Raw genomic sequence first — 19,009 nt, 5'->3', positions numbered from 1 at the left:
TCGAACTTATAAAGTGAATGAACAAACCCCCCAGATATTTTAAAAAACTTCATTCTAAATTATATCCCTCTTGTGTAATTCCTGTCAGCCTGGTGGCTGCAGCAGCAATGTTCTGTGCTTGCATCTGGGCAACTGCATGACTGAGAGGCCTTGCTATGTATTTATGTGTGTGTGTGCTCAGAGCTCTCCCTAAGGAGATGGCAGATGTGGTTATGAATGGGGAGGGGGTGGCAGATGGTCTTGGAGAACTGATAATAAACCCATGCTTAAATAGATGGTGAAACTGTGCCCTAGGTGAGAAATCTTGTCACCTGGGGCTCTCTTTACAGCTAGCAAAGAGACAGACTCACTTCCAGAGGGTGGCTCTGATAACCTCTGTCTGGCCACATCACTATAATGAAGAACGCTCCTCCCTCCCCATGGAATAGCTGTGGAAGACAGTGCTCCATCGCCAGGCTATCATTTATTCATGACTCTCTAAGTACAGTTCATCTGGCAGAGACTATCCAAGACAAAACAAAAACCTCAACCCACCCAAGCATCCCTCAGCTCACCTTGCCAGGGAGCACAGGACAGATGCTGCCAGTGCTGCGTCCTGGGCTTCAGCATTGCCACAATGGATCCGATGGCTGGTAGGAGGGAGGATGGGTTAACTCTCATTTTTGAGTTGATTCTGCTTGAGTTGCTTTTTCCGTCACCTCAGCCCCTCACCACAGCCCTGCACCCCCACTAGCCCAGTCCCTGTCTCCTACCAGTGTTCCAAGTGGTTAGGTATTACTCATGCAAGCTCGGCTCTGCTCTCAGGAGAGTTAAACCTCCCGGCTGCCAGACTGAATTAGAGCTTGTGTCTCTCCACACTTGCATCAGAGTGAGTTGGGAACTGGTCTGGTGGAGCCACATTACTGAAAGCAAGTGAGGAGCCCAAGCAGGGGCTGGGAGAGAGGAGTGAGTGGCGTGGCAGGGAGGGAGGTAGGGATGAGCGAGCTGTTTGAAGTATTCTGGTGCTAGCAGGAGCAGGTGGCTATCCATTTGGCCAGAGCAGCTCTGAGTCCTCAAAAAAAGTGATTACCAAGTCTGTGTTGCCCAGGTGATGGGGCACACAGAAAGTAGGATTGCAGCCATTCCCCAGGACCTTGGCCAGACTGACAGACCTGGCCTATACAATGACGCCTAAGTATTCAGGGGGTTTTAGCCCCTTCCCTAGAACAGCGACTTCCCTGCTGGCCAGGTCCATGGGGAGAGCTTGGTGGGGCAGGATGCTTCTCCAGATCAGGGTATGTCAGCTCCAACCCTTCAGTATGGGGAAGGCAAACTGCAACAGAAACCTATTTTCTGCTTTTAGGGAGGACCATAACTAGAGACAGACTAAGTTCTCTGAGCCATTGGTTTCTGTGGTTTATTCCTTTCTGGGGGTGATGGGCCAAAAATTTAAGTGAGAACAAAACATTTGCCAAGGGAAGATTTGGCTCAGTTTCCAGGCACTTGGGGCAGTTGCCACTGCTCTGGAGTTACATCCGACAAATGTCCTGAGGACTGTCAAACAGCATCTGGGCAGTGCTGAATCCGCTTTTCATTTCTAGGGGGGATGTGAGGGAGGGCCCTGGGTATCCTGCTGGGCTACTGCAGAGAGGAAAGTGATTTAACCTGACCCAGAAACCTCTGTGGAGCCTCACAGATAGCTGTGATGATGACAAAATAGACTCTCATGGGGCTGGATGGAAAACAAACAAACTGTATGCAGGCAGCCTGTTGGAAAAGAAAGGATCAGAGCGGGATCAAAGACTTTTCAATGACAGCAATTCTATTCTGTGAAATGTGCCCCAGAGCAGCAGCTACAAACCCACCTACTTTGTGAGGTTTAAGATTTTGGGTGTTTGGCGACCACAGTCGTGATGTGTACCCTGTTAGTGATGCTAGACAGAAACGAGCTCCCAGTCACAAATTCATGACCCCTGGGGGTTTCCTTCCCGCAATAAAAAAGGCACACCTGGATCTCCTCCCAGCAGACATGAAGTCTGAGTGTAGCAGATGAAAACATAACTAATGGCATGTATTTCCTTGAGGACAAAGCTTGCAGAGGTAGGTGGCACCCAGACAGTCAACACCACTGACCAGCAGTGGCAAAGGGATGCTGTTTAACTGGAGCAAGAGGCGCGTTCCTTCACCCACGCTCCCCTTGTTGCATTAATAAGGAATAATTTAATTGGAGTGACACATTCTGGAAGGCTCAGGCAGCCAGCACAAAGTATCCTTGAAATTTTTAAATTGAATAGGCATTAATTTCCGAGCGTAGAAAATCCTGCATCCTAACACGAGGGGATTCTCCGCGACACATCTTTTAAAGAGACAAAAAGCAGCACACTGCTAGGAATCATCAATTGCTTTGGAACAAAAGACTGAGTTTTGATCACACTTGGTCTATTTGAAAAAATAAAGCTAAACACAATGATATATGTATCTATATGATGCTGTAAAATCCATTTTTATATTTAGGCTACAAATACCAGCACAAGGATAGGTTATCTGTGGCCATCTGGTTTAAAATCCAGCCTCCGTCAACATTTTTGTAGAAATTAAACGCAAATTTGCTGCATGGGTGAGAACTAAAAATATTTAAGCAAGAACTAAAAGGGTATTTTCTGTAACTACCAGAGACAGAAGAGTGAGACCTTTTGCGGTTTGATGCATTATGGAAAGCAAACGAATCCTGCTAATATGATGTCATGCTTTATGCCTGCTTGGAACAGATATGAATGTCTCTGCAGGGTGGCAGATACAGGGTTTCTGGAGAACAAACCTATTGATATCCTGGTAAGGGCACCACCTCTACTTCTGTTGCTGTGTCTTCTTTAAAAGCCTCCCTGCTTCCTTCAACCATTTTGTCACATCAGAAAGGCCTCCATCCCAGAAATGTCCCACTCCAACATGATTTTCCAGTAGAGCATCCTGAAACCTACAGGAATAACTGGAGGGAAATCTCACATATTTTTGTCTCTTGCCGCCAAGAGAAGGAGGGTTGAGTGGATTGGGCAGTGTGTTGTAATTACAACTGCTGGGTTCTCCCTCTGATGATGACACAGAACACAATCTTGGATGCTGGCCATCTTACTTTTGTTTCTGAAAGGCCTAAGCATCACGTAGTCTTATTTCTCCCATTCCTGGGAATCCTGTGCCCTTTGTAACACATTTTCAGCCTTTGGGTTACGACCCAAGGGTCGAAGTCTGCCACATGCCTGTTTTCCCCAGAAAGTGGCTGAGAACTTAGACAACTTCAATTCAGACAAAGCAGAGCACATGACCTCTTTTGTGCCACCTCATCTCAAAAATAGCACAGCTGGTGATGTGTTTGGCAGTGTTGTCTTCAAGATATGCTGCCAGGACTGCTATCAAAGATGCCTGACACAAAAAACTCTTCCTCTGGTTCACCAGTAGCCAACGACTCCACCAGTGGAGGATAAATTGTACTGTGGGTAGCTCCATAGGGATGGCAGCAGCCTGCTTTCCCAAGGGTTAATCCTAGAGGATAAAAAGCCCAAAATGGGCACACCAAAGGAAGCTCCTTGAGTCTGTGGGTGTGCTGTGAAACTCCTTGCCACAGAATGCATGGAGCATCTACAAGTCCAAAAAAAAAAAAAAATTCAAAAGTGAATGGACAAATTCCTTGGAGAAAGACACCATGGGCTATTATATGCAGAGACATAAACTTGTATCACCTTCCCCCTCCCCCCTTCACCCTTCTGCTTTGCTCTTTTTGTGTGATATTCACATATTTGAGGTAAAACCAGTGCTGTTCCTGGAGGATGATTATCCCTCAGGCTCCTTTTGGTCTAGCTGAGGTCACATCCTATAAAAAGCAGAAATGCATATAGGAATGCAAATCATTTACAACTGTCTATTAGTGTGCATGGAACAGCGTGCAGAGCTGCTACAGGAATTCTGGCAGCTCTGGGCTTGTGCCTCTTTGCCTTGCTCTACCATGACACACATGCATCGGTGAGCTCTCCTTGGAGGCATGGGATCCATCACTTGAGGATGGGTCTGAAACCCTCAAGAGCCAAAGTCTGCCGGGATGATTGGGTAGGGGGTGTCTGAGTGGTAGGCAGCGAAATTCCAAGCAGGCTGCTCCTGCTTGCTGCTGTTCCCATGGAAACAGGGGAAAGGCGAGAGGAAACACATCCCCAGACTCTTTTGAAGATGAGCTCCTTCAGCAGCACCCCCGGCCATCACATCTATTCCCACAAGAAGCAGGGGTTGGCAATTCCCCTCGGATGCATCTCCTTGAGTGAGACCATCAGGCCTACACACTGTTTCTTCCTCATCCCAGGCAACAGTGAAAAAGGGCATGCCAATCATCCCATTGCCAAGGCTGAGCCTCAGAACTCAGGAAAAGTGAAGCAGTTTCCAGCAAATTCTGCTGCTTATGTTTCTCTCCAGTTTGGATCCAGGGAAGCACCTGCAGAGACACCTGATTTCCTGTCTGTCAAGGGAGCTGGGCCGTACCTGCAATATCTGGACCTCAGCAAATATGGACCCTTCCCAAACTTTGTGTGTGTCCCTCCTGTGAGTTTAGATTGAGGGTCTGAGAGAGACTTTTCCACTCATCCCTGTAACCAAGCAGGTTAGCTCTGTAGGTGAAATACACTGCAGCTGGCTCTACAATAGCTAGCTGAGAACCTTTGAGTCCGGTGGAGACCATAGCAGGGAAGATCCTGCCAGCCTCAGGTTTTCCCTGAGTGCCAGCATCAGCACTGACGGTCACCACTACCCCACTTCCCCCGACCAGCTGGGGTGCCCGCAGATTAGAAAAGCGGGACACATGCAAAGTGCTCCTGGTTCTCCGGCTTCATCCCGAGGGAAGGAAAACCCACGGGACCCCTCGCCTCTCCATCAGCTGTCCGGCTGGGACTGAAGCCAGCCTGACGACCCCTCGGCGCGGCTGGGAGCAGGAGCTTTCCCCGACGGCGCCGGGCGGCAGCTCCGCTCCCGGTGGGGCTCGGGAGGGGCGGCTACACCGGGCTCCCTCCCTCCCTGCCTGCCTCCCTTTCTGCTGCCGGCCGGCGCTTCAAGGTCACTCGCCGCTCCGCTCGGGCGGCCGCGGATCTCGCCGTGCCTCCATCCCCATCCCCATCCCCATCCCCATCCCCATCCCCATCCCCGTGCCGTTCCCCCCGCCTCCGCCGCGGCCCTCCCACCGCGGCTCTGCCCGCCCTCCGCCGCGTGTAGCGGCGCTGCGCTGCGGCGGGGCCGGGGCCGGGGCCGGCGGGCGGCCAGCGCTGCCGCCGAGCCGCGGCTGGGGGCGATGCCGCCGCGCCGCCCGCCCGCCGCGCCGCCCCGCCGCCCGCCCGGCGACCGGCGAGGCAGCGCCCGGCGGCGGGCGGGATAATGCGGCTGCCCAGCCCGCAGGCACCGCCAGCGGGGCGCCCCCGCCGCCATGTCCCCCCCGGCCTCGGCGGCCGCCGCCAGCGAGGGAGGCAGCAGCACGCCGGTGCCTCCGGAGGAGGAGGCGGAGGGGGCCCGAGAGGAGGTGAGGAGAGCGGCCGCACCCCCGCCCGGGGCTGCCCCCTACCACCCTCCCTCCCCGCCCGCTTTGCATGGTGCGTTCATTGACCGCCCCGCCGCGGGCCGGGCCGGGCTTTGCCCGCACAGGTACGGACCCGCTCGCTGGGAGCCCCTCTCGCCCCCCTCCGGCCCCGGGGATGCGGTGCGGGCCGGCGGGGCGGGGCGGGGGGGGGGCTTTGGCGGGCGAGGATACCCTCCCGTCGGTCTCCGCAGCCGATGGGCTACCCCGGCGCTTCTCCATCGCTCGCCCGTCACTTGGGGATCGCCGCGGAGCCTCCGGGGCTGGAAGGGAAGCAGCAGCCAGCGGCGTCCGGAGCGGGGGCCGGGGCCGGAGTGGCCGGGATGGAGGAGGAAGGGAGAAAATCACAAACGGGAAGCGCGGGGCACCGTTTGGGCTTACCGCCACGGGCAGAGCTTGTTATGCCGGGGAGAAGTGGACGTGGAGACCCCCTCCTTGCTGTGTGCTGGCTTCTGGGGGCATCCGGGATGTGGCACAGCTGCCTGGGTCACTGTGAGGGAAGACTCGGTGGGCAGCAGGGTAGAGGGCTTGGGGACATGGCAAAGTCAGGGGCTGTTGCTGGTGGCTGCTCCCAGCTGGAGGTTGTCTAGGGAAAGTGGAAGGTGCAGGCTGGGGCAGGCCAGGTACAGCACAGCCTGGCCTCCAGGTGTGCTGCAGTCTCCCTCACCAGATGACTTTTCTCGAGTCCAGGCATCAGATGCCATACAGGGTCAAGAGCGGGGTGTCCTGTGCCTCGGGAGCAGCACCGGGAGGCAGCTGTGCCAGCCCTTTTGTCTGCCTCTACAGATCCTGCTTGCAGCTTGGGCTTCCCAAGAAGAGAGCAACTGTACTGACTAGTGAGATTCACCTTATGCCATGGGGCTGCTGACCCATGGAGAGCAGCTAGGCAGTGTAGGAAGGGCAGCGTTCTCCTGGTGTGGTGGGCTGTCCTGTCTGGTGAGACCACAGCTCAAAGAGCAGCTTGGGGGGTACCCAGAAGCTGGTGCATCACTTCCCCTTCTGCTGTTGAGGAGCTGCAGTTTGCAAGTGCTGCATAATCCTGGTATTCTCTGCCTCCTTGGCTTGGGGAGAACATGCATGCCCATGCACAGTTATTCTATATATACAGATTTATATTTAGATATAAATAATTGCATGAGAGGAATGCTGAAGTTCAAGGACTGTCAAGCTGTACAAATACTGTATACTCTGCTCTGTGTCTGTTCCTCTCTTCCTGCTTCCTTTCAACAACTGCTGATGACCTGAGCCCAGCTCTTCAAACAGATCCTGATGAGGGCAGCTAAACTGTGAGGTGCTTTTTTAGCACGAGGATGTGCTTGTGCCATGCTGTGATGGGGTCTATTACTGCTGCTGCTCTGGCAGTGCTGGTGCTACTTTCAAGAGAGCGCAGACTTTTCAGGGTGCCAGAGCAAGAGCCAGTTTGGGTGAAAGAAGTGTAGCAGGGATAGTACCCAGATGAGTTTCCCTCACCTACAGTGCCCCATGGCTTGCAGGGATTATGAGATTGTCCAGGCTTTGGTTGGTGCGCGGTGGCCGCCCGCTATGGTGTCAGTGTAATACTCCATGGGAGCAGGCAGAAAGGCTGTAGTCCATGACCTGCTCTGTTGAGGCTAAGGGTATCCTTCCTGTGGCCAGAAGCTATTGCAGACTTGCATGTAGGAGCTGGTGGAGGAGAGGGAAGCTGCTGCCTCTCCTGACAGTGCCATGCTTGCTGGCATCTCATCTGATGCAATGAGGAGAGATTTTAGTGGCGAGCTCGGATTCATGGACTGACCTAGTGCAGTGCTCTTGTCTTCAGAACTGTCAGGAGGGGAGAATGTTCCTCCTCCCCTCTAGTTCCTATGTAATGCCATACAGGCTGTGCAATGTCCTCATTTCCATCAGAACCAACTGCTGGTGCCAGCACTGCTGAATGTCCCTGCAGTGTGGCTGAATCCCACGTGTCAGGGTCCATTGGCCAGGGTGAGTGGGAAGCCAGAAGAGATGTCTGGAAAATGGGAAATGTGCTCTGTCCTGTTTGAAGGTGCCTCATCTTGATATCTCAGCTTGCTGTGTCTAGGAGCCAGGAAGCCAGGCAGGGCTTCAGGTGCTCCTCAGCTTGTCCCAGCAAGACAAGTAGCAAGAGCTACTAGCCAGAGCTGACTGAGCCCTTGTTCCCTCTTGGCATCACATGCCTACACCTACACTTAGTGGTGGTGAACTGAATTTTATTCATCAATTCGTACTTGGAGGGTAGGAAATGTCAAGGGATAAGCTCTTCAGCCTGGGAACAAGCAAAAATATGTCGTTGTCCTGCTGCTCAGGTGGGATCTGGTAGAAGGAAGCAGTCCTCCTCCAAGCTGCTGTGTAAAATGGAGACCTTGGTACCACTGCAGGAGCTGACTGCTGGCAGGATTCCCTGGCTTGTATATGCTCAGCCTTCCTCTGTCCTCTGCAGTTGGCAACACTGCCAGCCTGGGACTGAGCCACTTCTTTCTTCTAGGCAGGTAGTTCCTGAACTGGGGCTGTAGGCATGGGATATGTGATGTGGGTATTTGCTGGGACCATCCTTGCCAGGAGTTGCCAGTGTTTGTCCAGAGCCTTGGAAGACAGTGGTAATTCCTAGAAATGACTGGATCCTCCCTACCTCCCTTATTCTGGGGATTTGAGGTCAAAGGGATCAGGGCTTACTCATTTCTTGTATGATGTAAGAGAATCCTAGGGAAGAGCCATGGAAACTGATGCTCAGGAGTCCCTCTGGAGTCCCCTGCAAGCTGCTGCCACCACCTGGCACTCGGGAGCTACCTGGGCCTTCGGGCTGCTGCTCTGGGGCTTTTTTGGTTGTTTTTTCAGCCCTCTAGAGGGCTGTCTCTAGGACACCTAACCCTCTGAACCCTAGGCCATCTCGGGAAATGAAGGATTAACATTCTGGGGGTGAATCGGAGATTTCGCAGAGGTCTCCGCAGGAAGAGGCGGGCAAGAGGCATGGGAGGTGATAGCATGGAAACACACGTTAAAAAAGGGGACAGTGGATGTGACCAGGGCCAGGCTGATACAGAGAGGAGCTTGAAGGACTTGAAGGGTTTCAGTATTCAAAGTTGCAGGGTCAAGGTTGCAGGGGTGATTAAGGGATTTTGACCCATTTGCTTGACCACTGGTGTGCTGGGCATGTTTGTCCCCTTGAGGCTGTTTTTTAAGAAGAGGATCCCCCAGATCTCAAAGGAGTTTAGCACAAGCAGTGATGGGGTCCCCTCTTCTACTGACTCTGCCCTGTGCATTGAGAGTGTCTCCTTTTGCTTCACAGCTGGTTGTGAGTTGTCCCTTCCACCCCCTCCATCCCTCCCCATGCATCCCAAGCAGCAACTGCAGGTGTGAGCCTCCATCTCCATTCTCCTCAGGGGCAATATCAGAGGCCAGTGCCAGGCAGGAGGGAGGGGAGGCCCTAGCAGCAGCCTACTTGCCTTTCCCGAGATGTGTCACAGTTAGCGCCTGCTAAGGGTTGCCCCGTGCGTTCTGTGTGGTGAGCTGAAGCACAGAGAAGGGAGCTGATTGGCATCCCACGACAGGTTCAGCCAAGCTATGGCCAGCTTTGCCCCCTAGCACTGCAGAGATGTTTCAGTGCACCTGCAGTAGCAGATTTGCTTACCACTCTCCACTGCTGGAGCCTGAGCAGTGAGGGAGGCTCCTGGTGATGGAGGGAAACCCTGTTTGCAGTGAAGTAGGACAAGTCTTTTGCCTCATTCCATCAGACTGCAGCAATGGCAAATGACGATGGCATTTATATCAGTGCCTGTTCTCCTCCTAGTGACACTGTTCTGAGACAGATTTCTCTTTCCCCAGCTTTTTCATCTGCTTGTTTGCTATGCTGGACTTATCCGAGGCTGGTTAAGAGCTCAAGGAGACAACCTTATTCAGCTGCTTCTGCGGGGGAATCTGTGGAGCTGGTTGTTTGCTCCTGTGAGCCCTATGCAGCCTGGGAGAGGAGCAGGGATGCTGCAGTTCCTATTGGGATTAGACTCTGCATCTGGCTCCTCCTCCGTCTCTGCTGTGGTTATATCCCGTCACTGGCACTTGATCAGCTTTTGGAAACCCCACCAGTGTCGCTGAGGTGTATGTTTCACCTCAAAAGCCTAGGACAAAACCGGGTTGTAAACAGTTTACAGCAGGGGTTAGTGTGACCCCGTAAAAGCACCGCAGTATCTAAATACTGCGTAGTCCTAGGAGGAGACTAATGCATGGACTAGAGCCCTGCTAACACAGTTCCTGGAACCAAGCCTGGGCTGCATCGTGCTCCCTGCCCTGGGTGGGTAACCGCAGTGGGGCTTGCCTACATCTCTGCAGGGTGACAGCCAGCATCTCCCTTCTCCTGCAACACAGGCAGTGCGGAATGTGAAGGGCTGGGGAGTGACTGTGAGGTGGAATTTGCTTTTCTGAGACAGACATGGCCAAAGACTTGTCATCCCGGTGCCCCTTCCTCAGCTGGAAAATGAATGAGCTGGATGCTTTGCTTTATTCCTTGTGCTCCGTTTGCAGAGCTGCCTCCTGAACAAGGTGCTGTTTCTCAGCATTTACACCCCACAGACACCCTGGGTTTGGTGTGTACCACTCCAAGGCCCCTGTTCAGACCCTCCCCACGCTCCTCCTTTGGCTGAGCAGCTCCTTTAGATCCTCACAGTCAGAGCTGTCGCTGCCAGGGAAAGCCTGCAACGCAGAAGGCAGCAGTGAGAGAGGAAACCTTTAGCTGCCTGGGTAGTGGTACAGTATTCCAGCATGGGAGAGCTGTGCTGCAACCAAGCCAAGACAGAGGGATCTGAGCTCGCTCCTGTAACTGCAGCATTGACCTCAGGAGGGAGAGCACAGCTCAGGTGGCTGGCTCTGTCTCCTGAAAGGCTCCCTCTTCTTCTCCTCACTCCTTTTTCTCTTAGCTGGGGTTCCCTTCTTGCCCCATGACTGTGAGGCTGCTGCAGTGGTCAGTTGCACTGGGAAGACTGGGCTGCACGTGTGTTCATTCCAGCACTGCCAGCAGAGCCACCCTGCACCTCTCTGAGTTGCCTGCAGACCAGCACAACCCCACGTGCCAGCCCTGGGCTCTGTCTGTCTCCAGCTCTTGCTCTCAGCTCGTGGCTTCAAAGAGGGGAACTCAGCTGATGCTTGGGACTGCCAGTGGGATGTACCACCGTTCCCCTTGCCAACAGTGGTTTCTCTGGATGTGCCACCTGCTCTTCCCATCACGGGCTGGCTGTTGGGTTGGGCAGGCAGGGGAGCTCCATGCTTCTAGGAGAGAAACCTCTGCTAGAGATTTGGGCTGGATCCAGCCCTGCTGAGTGCAGTGACAGAAGTCCCACTGGCAGGCTTTGACAAGGACAGGGAGGAAAGATTGGCCTGTGGGGCTCTAGAGCACCAAGCCAGGAATGAGGGGCTCTTCAGGAGAGCAAGATGCATTTCTTAAAGGAAAGAAGAGGCCCAGATCTGTCCCTAGACCTGCTGGTGGCCTTGTGATCTCTGGTTCTTGCTTTAATTTTCATTTTCATGCCAGAGTGAAAGTGCCCCTCCCACTTTCTAACAGTGTGAGCCCATTCAGTTGTTTGGGATTCCTGGATGAGAGACCTCTCCAGCCCAGCGTGCTCAGGAGTGGAGAATAATGGAGCCAGGCTTGGACTGCAGCACCTTGAGTGGTGTCATTACAGCTGGTGTTGGCCCCTGCCACGGTGGAGGTGATCTCAGGAGCTGCTGCTGCCCGCAGGTGCAGAGGGAGAGCAAAGCTCAAAGCCTCTGAATGAGTTTTGTGGCATCTGTGCAAGGCTGGGGTTCTTGACCCCCTCTCTCAGGTTGCACCTTTGGAGATTGCTGGATGAAATCTTTTGTGTAAGAAAGCAAATAGTTTCTTTGCTTCTTCTTTCTTTGGGTGAGATAATGTTATGTCTCACAGACAAAGCTGGGTCAATACTTGAGACTCAGAGTGTTGCAGAGAGACAGAGGTTTCCTTAACCAAGTTTTTTCGTGGATTTGTGTGAAACTCTGCACTGTTCCTATGGTAAAGGCACCAGTGCAATCCCTTTAAAAAGTCCTGTTGCTGAAGTTTTGCTTTTTCTTCACCATGAAAGACCTGAGAGCAGTTTTTTCAGAAGTGTGGGCTGTCACAGCTGAATCCCAGTGCAAGCAGGGATATTTGCCAGCAGCTGTGAGTGGCCTCTTGTCCTCCTTGCTGCTGCAGATTGGTATGATGCTCCTCTCTTCCAGCCTGAACACTTTTTAGGATGTTACTCCATATTTGCTTTCTCTCCTACCAGAGGTGACTGCATTTCAATCATGGAAAAGTACTTTCTCATTGGTGTGGTTTATGAAGCACTTGAGAAGCACTTCAGAGCTCCTTAGGCTGCCAAGTGTTGTAGTGGGAATTGTCATTACCAAACACAGACATTCCCAGCTGCAGAAGGTCTGTTTCTCCATCTTACAGGCACCCCAGGCAGCTTGTGCTGCCCTGGTGGGAGAAATTGGAATGTTGCTGTTGGTCATTACTGGGAAGCAGGGGGGAGACTCGTGCAGTGGGATGAGCTGTGGTGAGGGTTTAGGTGGGATGACATCAGTTAGAGCTGGAGCCTCTGACATTGCCCCTGAGGAGAATGGAAATGGAGGCTCACACCTGCAGTTGCTGCTTGGGATGCATGGGGAGGGATGGAGGGGACAACTCACAACCAGCTGTGAAGCAAAAGGAGACACTCTTAATGCACAGGGCAGAGGCAGTAGAAGAGGGGACCCCCATCACCCTGTGCTGGTGGGGTGGGTGCAAAAGCTGAGGAATGTGGAGGAGATCACCCAGGCTCTTATCTTGTGCTCCATTACCTCTCCCTGGGAAGTGGCGATGGTAGGGGCCACTCCCTGTTGAAGAAGGGGGATGCCCAGGGTGTGGCTGACAGAGCTGTCCTCTGCCACTCTCCCCCATGTCCAGCTGGGCTCTTTCTGTCTCCCAGGGAGGGGCAGAGCACCACAAAGGGAAGTGGGGGTGACAGTTGCCTGCACTGCATGACTGTCATCCTGTGAGAGATCTGGGCCTCTGCCCTGCCTGCTGAGGCCAGGAGCCCCACGGCATCTGCTGTTTGTTTGCAGAGCTATAGGTGCTACCTCAGCACCCTGCTGCCTGCTCCCCTTCCCCTGCCACTGCAGCCTACTGACTCCTCTCTTGTTTTCTCTCTCCTTCTCCCTGGTCCCCCGGAGCAGCAGCGGCCGGTGAAGCAGTCTCTCAGCAAGTCCCTGTGCCGAGAGTCCCACTGGAAATGCCTGCTGCTGTCCCTCCTCATGTATGGCTGCATGGGAGCCATGACCTGGTGCCACGTCACCAAGGTGACCCGGCTGACCTTTGACAGTGCTTACAAGGGCAAGTCCATGATGTACCACGACAGCCCCTGTTCCAATGGCTACGTCTACATCCCCTTGGCTTTCCTGGTGATGCTCTACGTGGTGTACCTGGTGGAGTGCTGGCACTGCTACACACGCAACGAGCTTCAGTACAAGGTGGACGTGGAGAGCGTGCACGAGCGTGTGCAGCGGATGCAGCAGGCAACCCCCTGCATCTGGTGGAAGGCCATCAGCTACCACTACGTGCGCAGAACCCGGCAGGTTACCCGCTACCGCAACGGGGATGCCTACACCACCACCCAAGTGTACCACGAGCGGGTCAACACCCATGTGGCAGAGGCTGAGTTTGATTATTCCAACTGTGGAGTTAAGGACATCTCCAAGGACCTCATTGACCTGGAGAGCTACCCAGCCACACGGCTCCGCTTCACCAAGTGTTTCAGCTTTGCCAATGTGGAGTCCGAGAACTCCTATCTGACCCAGCGGGCCCGCTTCTTCACAGAAAACGAGGGCCTAGACGACTACATGGAGGCCAGGGAGGGGATGCACCTCAAAAATGTGGACTTCAAGGAATACATGGTGGCCTTTTCCGACCCAGACAACCTGCCTTGGTACGTATCTCACTACGTCTTCTGGGTGGCAGCTCTGCTGACCCTATCCTGGCCCCTGCGGGTGCTAAATGAGTACCGCACTTCCTATGTCCATTACCACGTGGAAAAACTCTTTGGGTTCGACTACGTGGCAGTGACACCGGCCGAGGAGCGCTCCTTCTGCCGGAGGATGCCCCGTGTCAACACGGTGGACAGCACCGAGCTGGAGTGGCACATACGATCCAACCAGCAGCTGGTGCCCAGCTACTCGGAAGCAGTCCTGATGGACTTGGTGGGGCTCTCCAGCTGCACCAGCTACTCTGCTTGCCGCTACGGGGGCTACCGGCAGAACTGCGAGCGGTGCCACAGGACTATAAGCAGCTCCTCCATCTTCTCCCGCAGTGCTCTGAGCATCTGCAATGGCAGTCCCAGGATTCCCTTCAGCAGCAGCCGCTTCTCCCTGGGCCGCCTGTACGGCTCGCGCCGCAGCTGCCTCTGGCAGAGCCGGAGTGGCAGCCTGAACGAGCAGAGCTGCCCCACCGAGCAGACACGCCTCTCCAGCCAGGTGACTGTGGAGGAGGAAGACCCCCCTCCTTATCAGGATGCCCTCTACTTCCCTGTCCTCATTGTACACCGCAACGAAGGCTGCCTGAACCACGACCACCGTCACCTCCATCGCAATGGGTCCTGCGTGGAGACCTCACTGTGAAAGCAGAAGGCGGTGAGATCTCATTGTCCATTGCCTGGCCTGAGCCAGCGCAGGATTTGGGGAGCAGAGCACAAGGGGGGTAGCCTAGGAAGACATCAGGATGGAGTGGACATGGCATCCTGCTCCAGCAGCCAGCAAAAGCTTCTCCTGCTGTGGCTCTGACCTCCCAGAGGGCTGGATGCTGATGCTCCCCCTGACACGGCACAGAACTCTAGACCGATCACCACATGCAAAAAAAAAAAAAAAATTCAACCAAACCGACCGCAGAACCGTAATTCATGGTATCAAGACCCAAAGGGGGGAATAAAATGACAGGCCCGATGCAGGGAGGGGGTGGCTTTGGCTCCCAGCCCTGGCTCCAGGCTGGCTCGTGCTCCAAGGAACCAGCAGCCACCAAAAAGCGCCCCGCTGCACCTCTGCCCACCCTGCTTCCCACACTGGAGCAAGACCTCTCAGGGGGGAGGAGAACGGGTCCCTGGGAGCAGGGTGTTGCTGCCTGTGACGGAAGGTCAGGGGTACCCAGGCACATGGAGCTGAGCAGCAGGTTAGGGCAAAGGCTGAAAGCCACAAATCCAGCTCTTCCCCTTCCCCCCTGACCATTCCCCACCCTCCCCACTTTTTTTTTTAGACCATGCTCCGACTGTTACTTTGTTCTCACTGCTGGGAATGGCATTGCCTCCAGAGGATCCCAGGCTCAGCTCCTTAGGAAGCTTCGGCGTGCCAGCTGTGAGTCAGCATCCCCTTGGTAAAGGGTTTTCTGTTTGGGCATGCAGCACCGGGGAAGGGATGAATGTGCAAATCCAGATGGAGCAAAGATCTGCAGTGCTACTGGTGTGTTTGCTGGAGAAGGGCTCAGCTGGAAAGAGAAAACGGGAGGCCCCTGGTGAGCTGGGGAAGGGGAAGAGGATGGCACTGGGACAGACATCGTGGTATCAGGTGGCACATCAAGTGGCTGGGGACCCTTCCTGGCTTTGAAGTGAGTCCTAATTGGTTCAGCCAAGCATCAAGGAAGTCTCTGGTAGGTTCAGCTGCAGTTCACCTATTGATAATGGAGCAGCAGGTTGGTGCATGTCTGCACGAGGGAATTTTGCATGAGATCCAGCTGGGCTGTGGCTGGGGTCTCTGAGCTGTAGGCTCCTGGAAGCCTCATTTTGGCAGAGAGCTCTGAGGGGGTAGGAGGGACAAATGCAAAAGCATGCTGGAGCATTGGGAACCTGGGCTTGGGAAAGGAGGAGCACAAGGATTCCCTTTCTGTGGGACCCCACTATTGGTGCAGGACCTGTGCAGGAGGCATCTGCCAAGAGGGCTGCTCTGCAGAACAGAGGCCAGGGATACATTAGAGGAGAACCTGATTAAAACTCAACGATTTGCATGACAGAGGTTTTTGCAGGGAGGTGTCAGGCTGTGAGAAGTGAGGTGACTTCTCTGTAGCTCATTAGCTACTGGGTTCTTCTGCCTTGCTCTTGTCAGGGCAGGTTGCTCTGAGCTTTGTGCTGCCCCTTCCACCCTGCTGGAAAGGATCTCAGTGACATTGGGCAAAGAGCCCTTGTGTCACTGAAGCTGCATCAGTGTCTGCAGCATGCAGACACCCAGCTTTTCCTCCTTCAGCAACACATCCCCAGGTCTCGTGTCCTTGTTCTCAGAAAAGCTGTCTCCTTTTCAGTCAGCTCTTTGGGGGAGTGCATGCCAAATCAGGCAGTGATTTCTCCAGACAGCACTACTCCTCAGCCTCACCCCGCTTCCCTCATCAGCTGGGGTGAACAACAGCGAAGAGCAGCAGGTCTTGGGTGACAAGGGCAAGTCCATTGGCACCTGGGCATTTGAGCTTGGTGTCTGCCTCCCCATCTGTCGCAGAAGGGCAAACAGTGAGGCACTGTATTTTGTCCAGCCATCTTCCTCCTGGCAGCTATTAATGAGGAGTCTGTCTCTCTCATGGTGCTGCTGTACTGCTTTGCCTCCCAGGTCCTGAGGAGGCTGCAAATGCACCCATGTACCACATTGGTCGTCTTCTGAAAGTCATCTCTTGCTGGCAAGCCTGGAGTAATCAGCACCTGTGGGCATTGTAGGGCTCCACTTGTCTTTTCCCCAGAGCAGTCTGTTCTGCTCTTCATGCCCTGCATATCCTGGTTAGTGTCTCTTGCCCTCCGAGTCACCTTGTCCTCCTGGATCTCAGGTGCTGAACTACAAACAGCGGTGGTTTGAAGTTCCTTAAAATCTCACTGTGTTTATGATTCTGTCTTAGCATCTGCCTGTACTTTCACTACCAGAGCTAGATGCTGGCTTAAAGAAGAGGGTCCCTTGGAGGACAGAGAAGCATAAGGTCTCCGGTGTAGGCACATCTCTCTCTGCGTTTTGTTCTCATTATTTTTGGCACAGATTCAGACTGGGCGAAAGCAGCCCTGGGATTTCCTTGCTTAGTAATGACATTTGGCTTGCTGTGCACTCATGCTTCTCTCTCCAAGGGCCTAATGTAAGCCAAGGCCAATGCTCAGTGTTCTCGTGAGTCTGGGGAGATAATGGCGTGTGCTTGTATGTCCCAGTGAATTGAGACAGTGGAGCTGCAACGGGTCATTAGTGAGGAATGAGATCCCCGCATGTCCTTCCTGACGTGTTCTCTTTGAAGTCTCCTGCACATTGCTTAAATTAGGCTGTAATGGCTCATCTTTCTATCTCCAGCCTCCAAGGTGCCGTGGACAGATGGATTTATCTAAGTTTTGGCAGGCCTTTTAGTTCCCTGGGGCAGACAGTCTTCACAATAGGGACAGATTAGCAGGGTCTCTGTGCCCCCTGGCTTTTAGCACCTGCAGCAGAGTTTCGCACAGTGTCCTTGGCTGTTTCTGGGGCTTTCCATGGGAATACCTCACCTTGCTCCTCTGGCCCCATTTTCACCTATGAAATCTTATTCTGGAGGTGGTCTGTCCAGGTGGATCTTTGAGGCACAGCTGCTGCTCTGACCTGCAGGATTCATACAGTCTTCCTGTTGCTGAACACCTTCCCCATGTACATGGTGCCAGCTACAGCCAGGTCCCAGCTGTGGTCCCAGCTGTAGTCCCAGTGCTGCTGTCTGTGGCTGTTCCAGACCCACAGTACCCTGAGAAGTGGGACCTCTCTAGCCAGTGTTCCCCACTGCATGCCAGGATTTCTCAGAGATCCCCTCCCTCATATTCTTGGCCCTGCTACCCCAATGCACCTGGTAGAGCTGCCCCCCTGGTCTATCCAATTCCATTCTCTCAAGGGGGAAAGACATTTGTGCCCTGCATCAGGCTCAGGAAAGGGGGAGGTGTACTTGGACACGGTAGGGGAGCAGGACTGGGCAACAGGGACAGGAGCTGCCTGGTGGCTTGACACAGAAGTGGTGGAGCTGAAGAGGAGAGACTGAAACTAGGGTTCATCCCGGCACGTCTAGTCAGGCAGGAAAGTTCAGAGCAGAAAACTGGGCTCTCCCTTCTGTCTCCTGGCATGGGACACTGCTGGCAAAGAGGGTTTCCTCCTAAGGGTTGGTGAGAGACCATAGTACCCTGGGCCAAGGGCAGCTGCTATAATTCTCCTTATGGCTCAGGCTATGAGCACAGATACCCAGAGATGGCCTGTCCCTGTTCTGGCACACAGCCTCTCCATGGTGGAGTGGTCCCATCTCCTGGCACATACACATCACCCAGCACAGCTCTGGGCTGTGCAGCAGTCAGGTGTCTGCTCTTCCTGAGACTTGTGTCTGCTCTCTGCTGTACCCGTGTTGGTGATGATGATTCCTTTGGCAGGTCATTGGATGGCCCAATCTGCTCCTCTCAGGATAGCCTTCTCCCTTATATCTAACCTGAGTTCTCCCTGCTGTATCTTAATCCCATTACTTCTCCTCCTTTGACTGGTGAGTCTTAATTTGCTCTGTTCTTTTTTTCTCATGGCCTTCCTGACACAAGCAGGCCTATTATCTGTAGCCTTCTCTTCACCAATCCCAGAGTCTTGATCTCACTCGCCAGACCCTGGCTTGAGTGGCGATGCAGAAGTTTTCACTGTGTAGTGAGTATGTCACTCCTGCTCTGAGCCTGGCCCAGGCAAGGGGAGAGGGCCAAAGGTGCAAGCAATGCCTTGGTCTGTCAGGGTGGCTGTGTCCTCATTTCTGGTGCAGAAGATCTCTCAAAGTGAGTGGAGTATACAGAGCTGCTGGCCTCTTACACAAGGAAAGCAGGGCAGCACACAACACCCTCTGGGAAGGTCAAAGCTGGATGCTTGTCAGTATGATGGGGGCAATAACTGGGAGGATCTCTGCAGTCAGATGGCTTTGGTTTTTTCCATACATCATTCAAACATTGCAGCTTTCAATGGGCTGAGAGTCAGGCTCAGCACTGCACTCAGCAGCAGGCTTTCCTCACATACCAGAAGGGAGGCAGGAATGCTACCAGCTCCTCTTCGTGGCCCTTCACGGTGCTAATGCAACCCAGAAGAGGGCTGAGTCCTTACTGCTGCAAGGCTGGACAATTAGTGTGGGCTATTTGGTGTTTCCAGTTGCTGTCGGTATACTTGTCAGGTACTTGAAAGCTCTCCAGCTTTTCTGAACTAGAGAAAAAGAGAGAGAAAGAGAGGGAGGAGTGTGTGAGAAGCTCTGGATTAGGTGATCATCAAGACACATCACCACCCATTTATCTACCTTTCAGCACCATGGAAGCTTCCCAGATAGTGCCTAGCACTTTGCTTGTGCAGAACCTGTCAATGACACCAACCAGCCAAGTGGTACTTCTTTGAGCCCACTGTGTGTCATGTCTCACTCCACACCAAGGAGGGAGGTTTCAGAGAGGCCTG

At 53.8% G+C, this 19,009-nt stretch overlaps 1 protein-coding gene across 5 annotated transcripts in view; it reads left to right on the top strand.

The window, feature by feature from the left end:
• The first annotated feature begins 5,431 nt into the window (after nt 1–5,431).
• TMEM151B (transmembrane protein 151B) overlaps nt 5,432–19,009 on the top strand; it is a 28,728-nt gene continuing 15,150 nt past the window's right edge. For 2 of the 5 annotated variants that reach the window (XR_011149791.1, XR_011149788.1), the window contains exons 1-3: nt 5,432–5,524; nt 12,776–14,224; nt 14,841–14,938. Coding sequence is in view for 1 of the 5 variants with exons in the window: in XM_069009849.1 (XP_068865950.1) it covers nt 5,432–5,524; nt 12,776–14,212 (1,530 nt within the window). In the remaining 4 variants the exon portion in view is untranslated. Of the gene's footprint in view, nt 5,525–12,775; nt 14,225–14,840; nt 15,096–19,009 lie in introns of all 5 variants that reach the window. The other 3 variants (XR_011149790.1, XR_011149789.1, XM_069009849.1) reach the window with 3 other exon arrangements.

This window comes from Aphelocoma coerulescens, chromosome 3 (assembly GCF_041296385.1).
Source record: "Aphelocoma coerulescens isolate FSJ_1873_10779 chromosome 3, UR_Acoe_1.0, whole genome shotgun sequence".
In the NCBI taxonomy this organism is placed as follows: Eukaryota; Metazoa; Chordata; class Aves; order Passeriformes; family Corvidae; genus Aphelocoma; species Aphelocoma coerulescens.
This window is presented reverse-complemented; position numbering and strand designations above follow the sequence as displayed.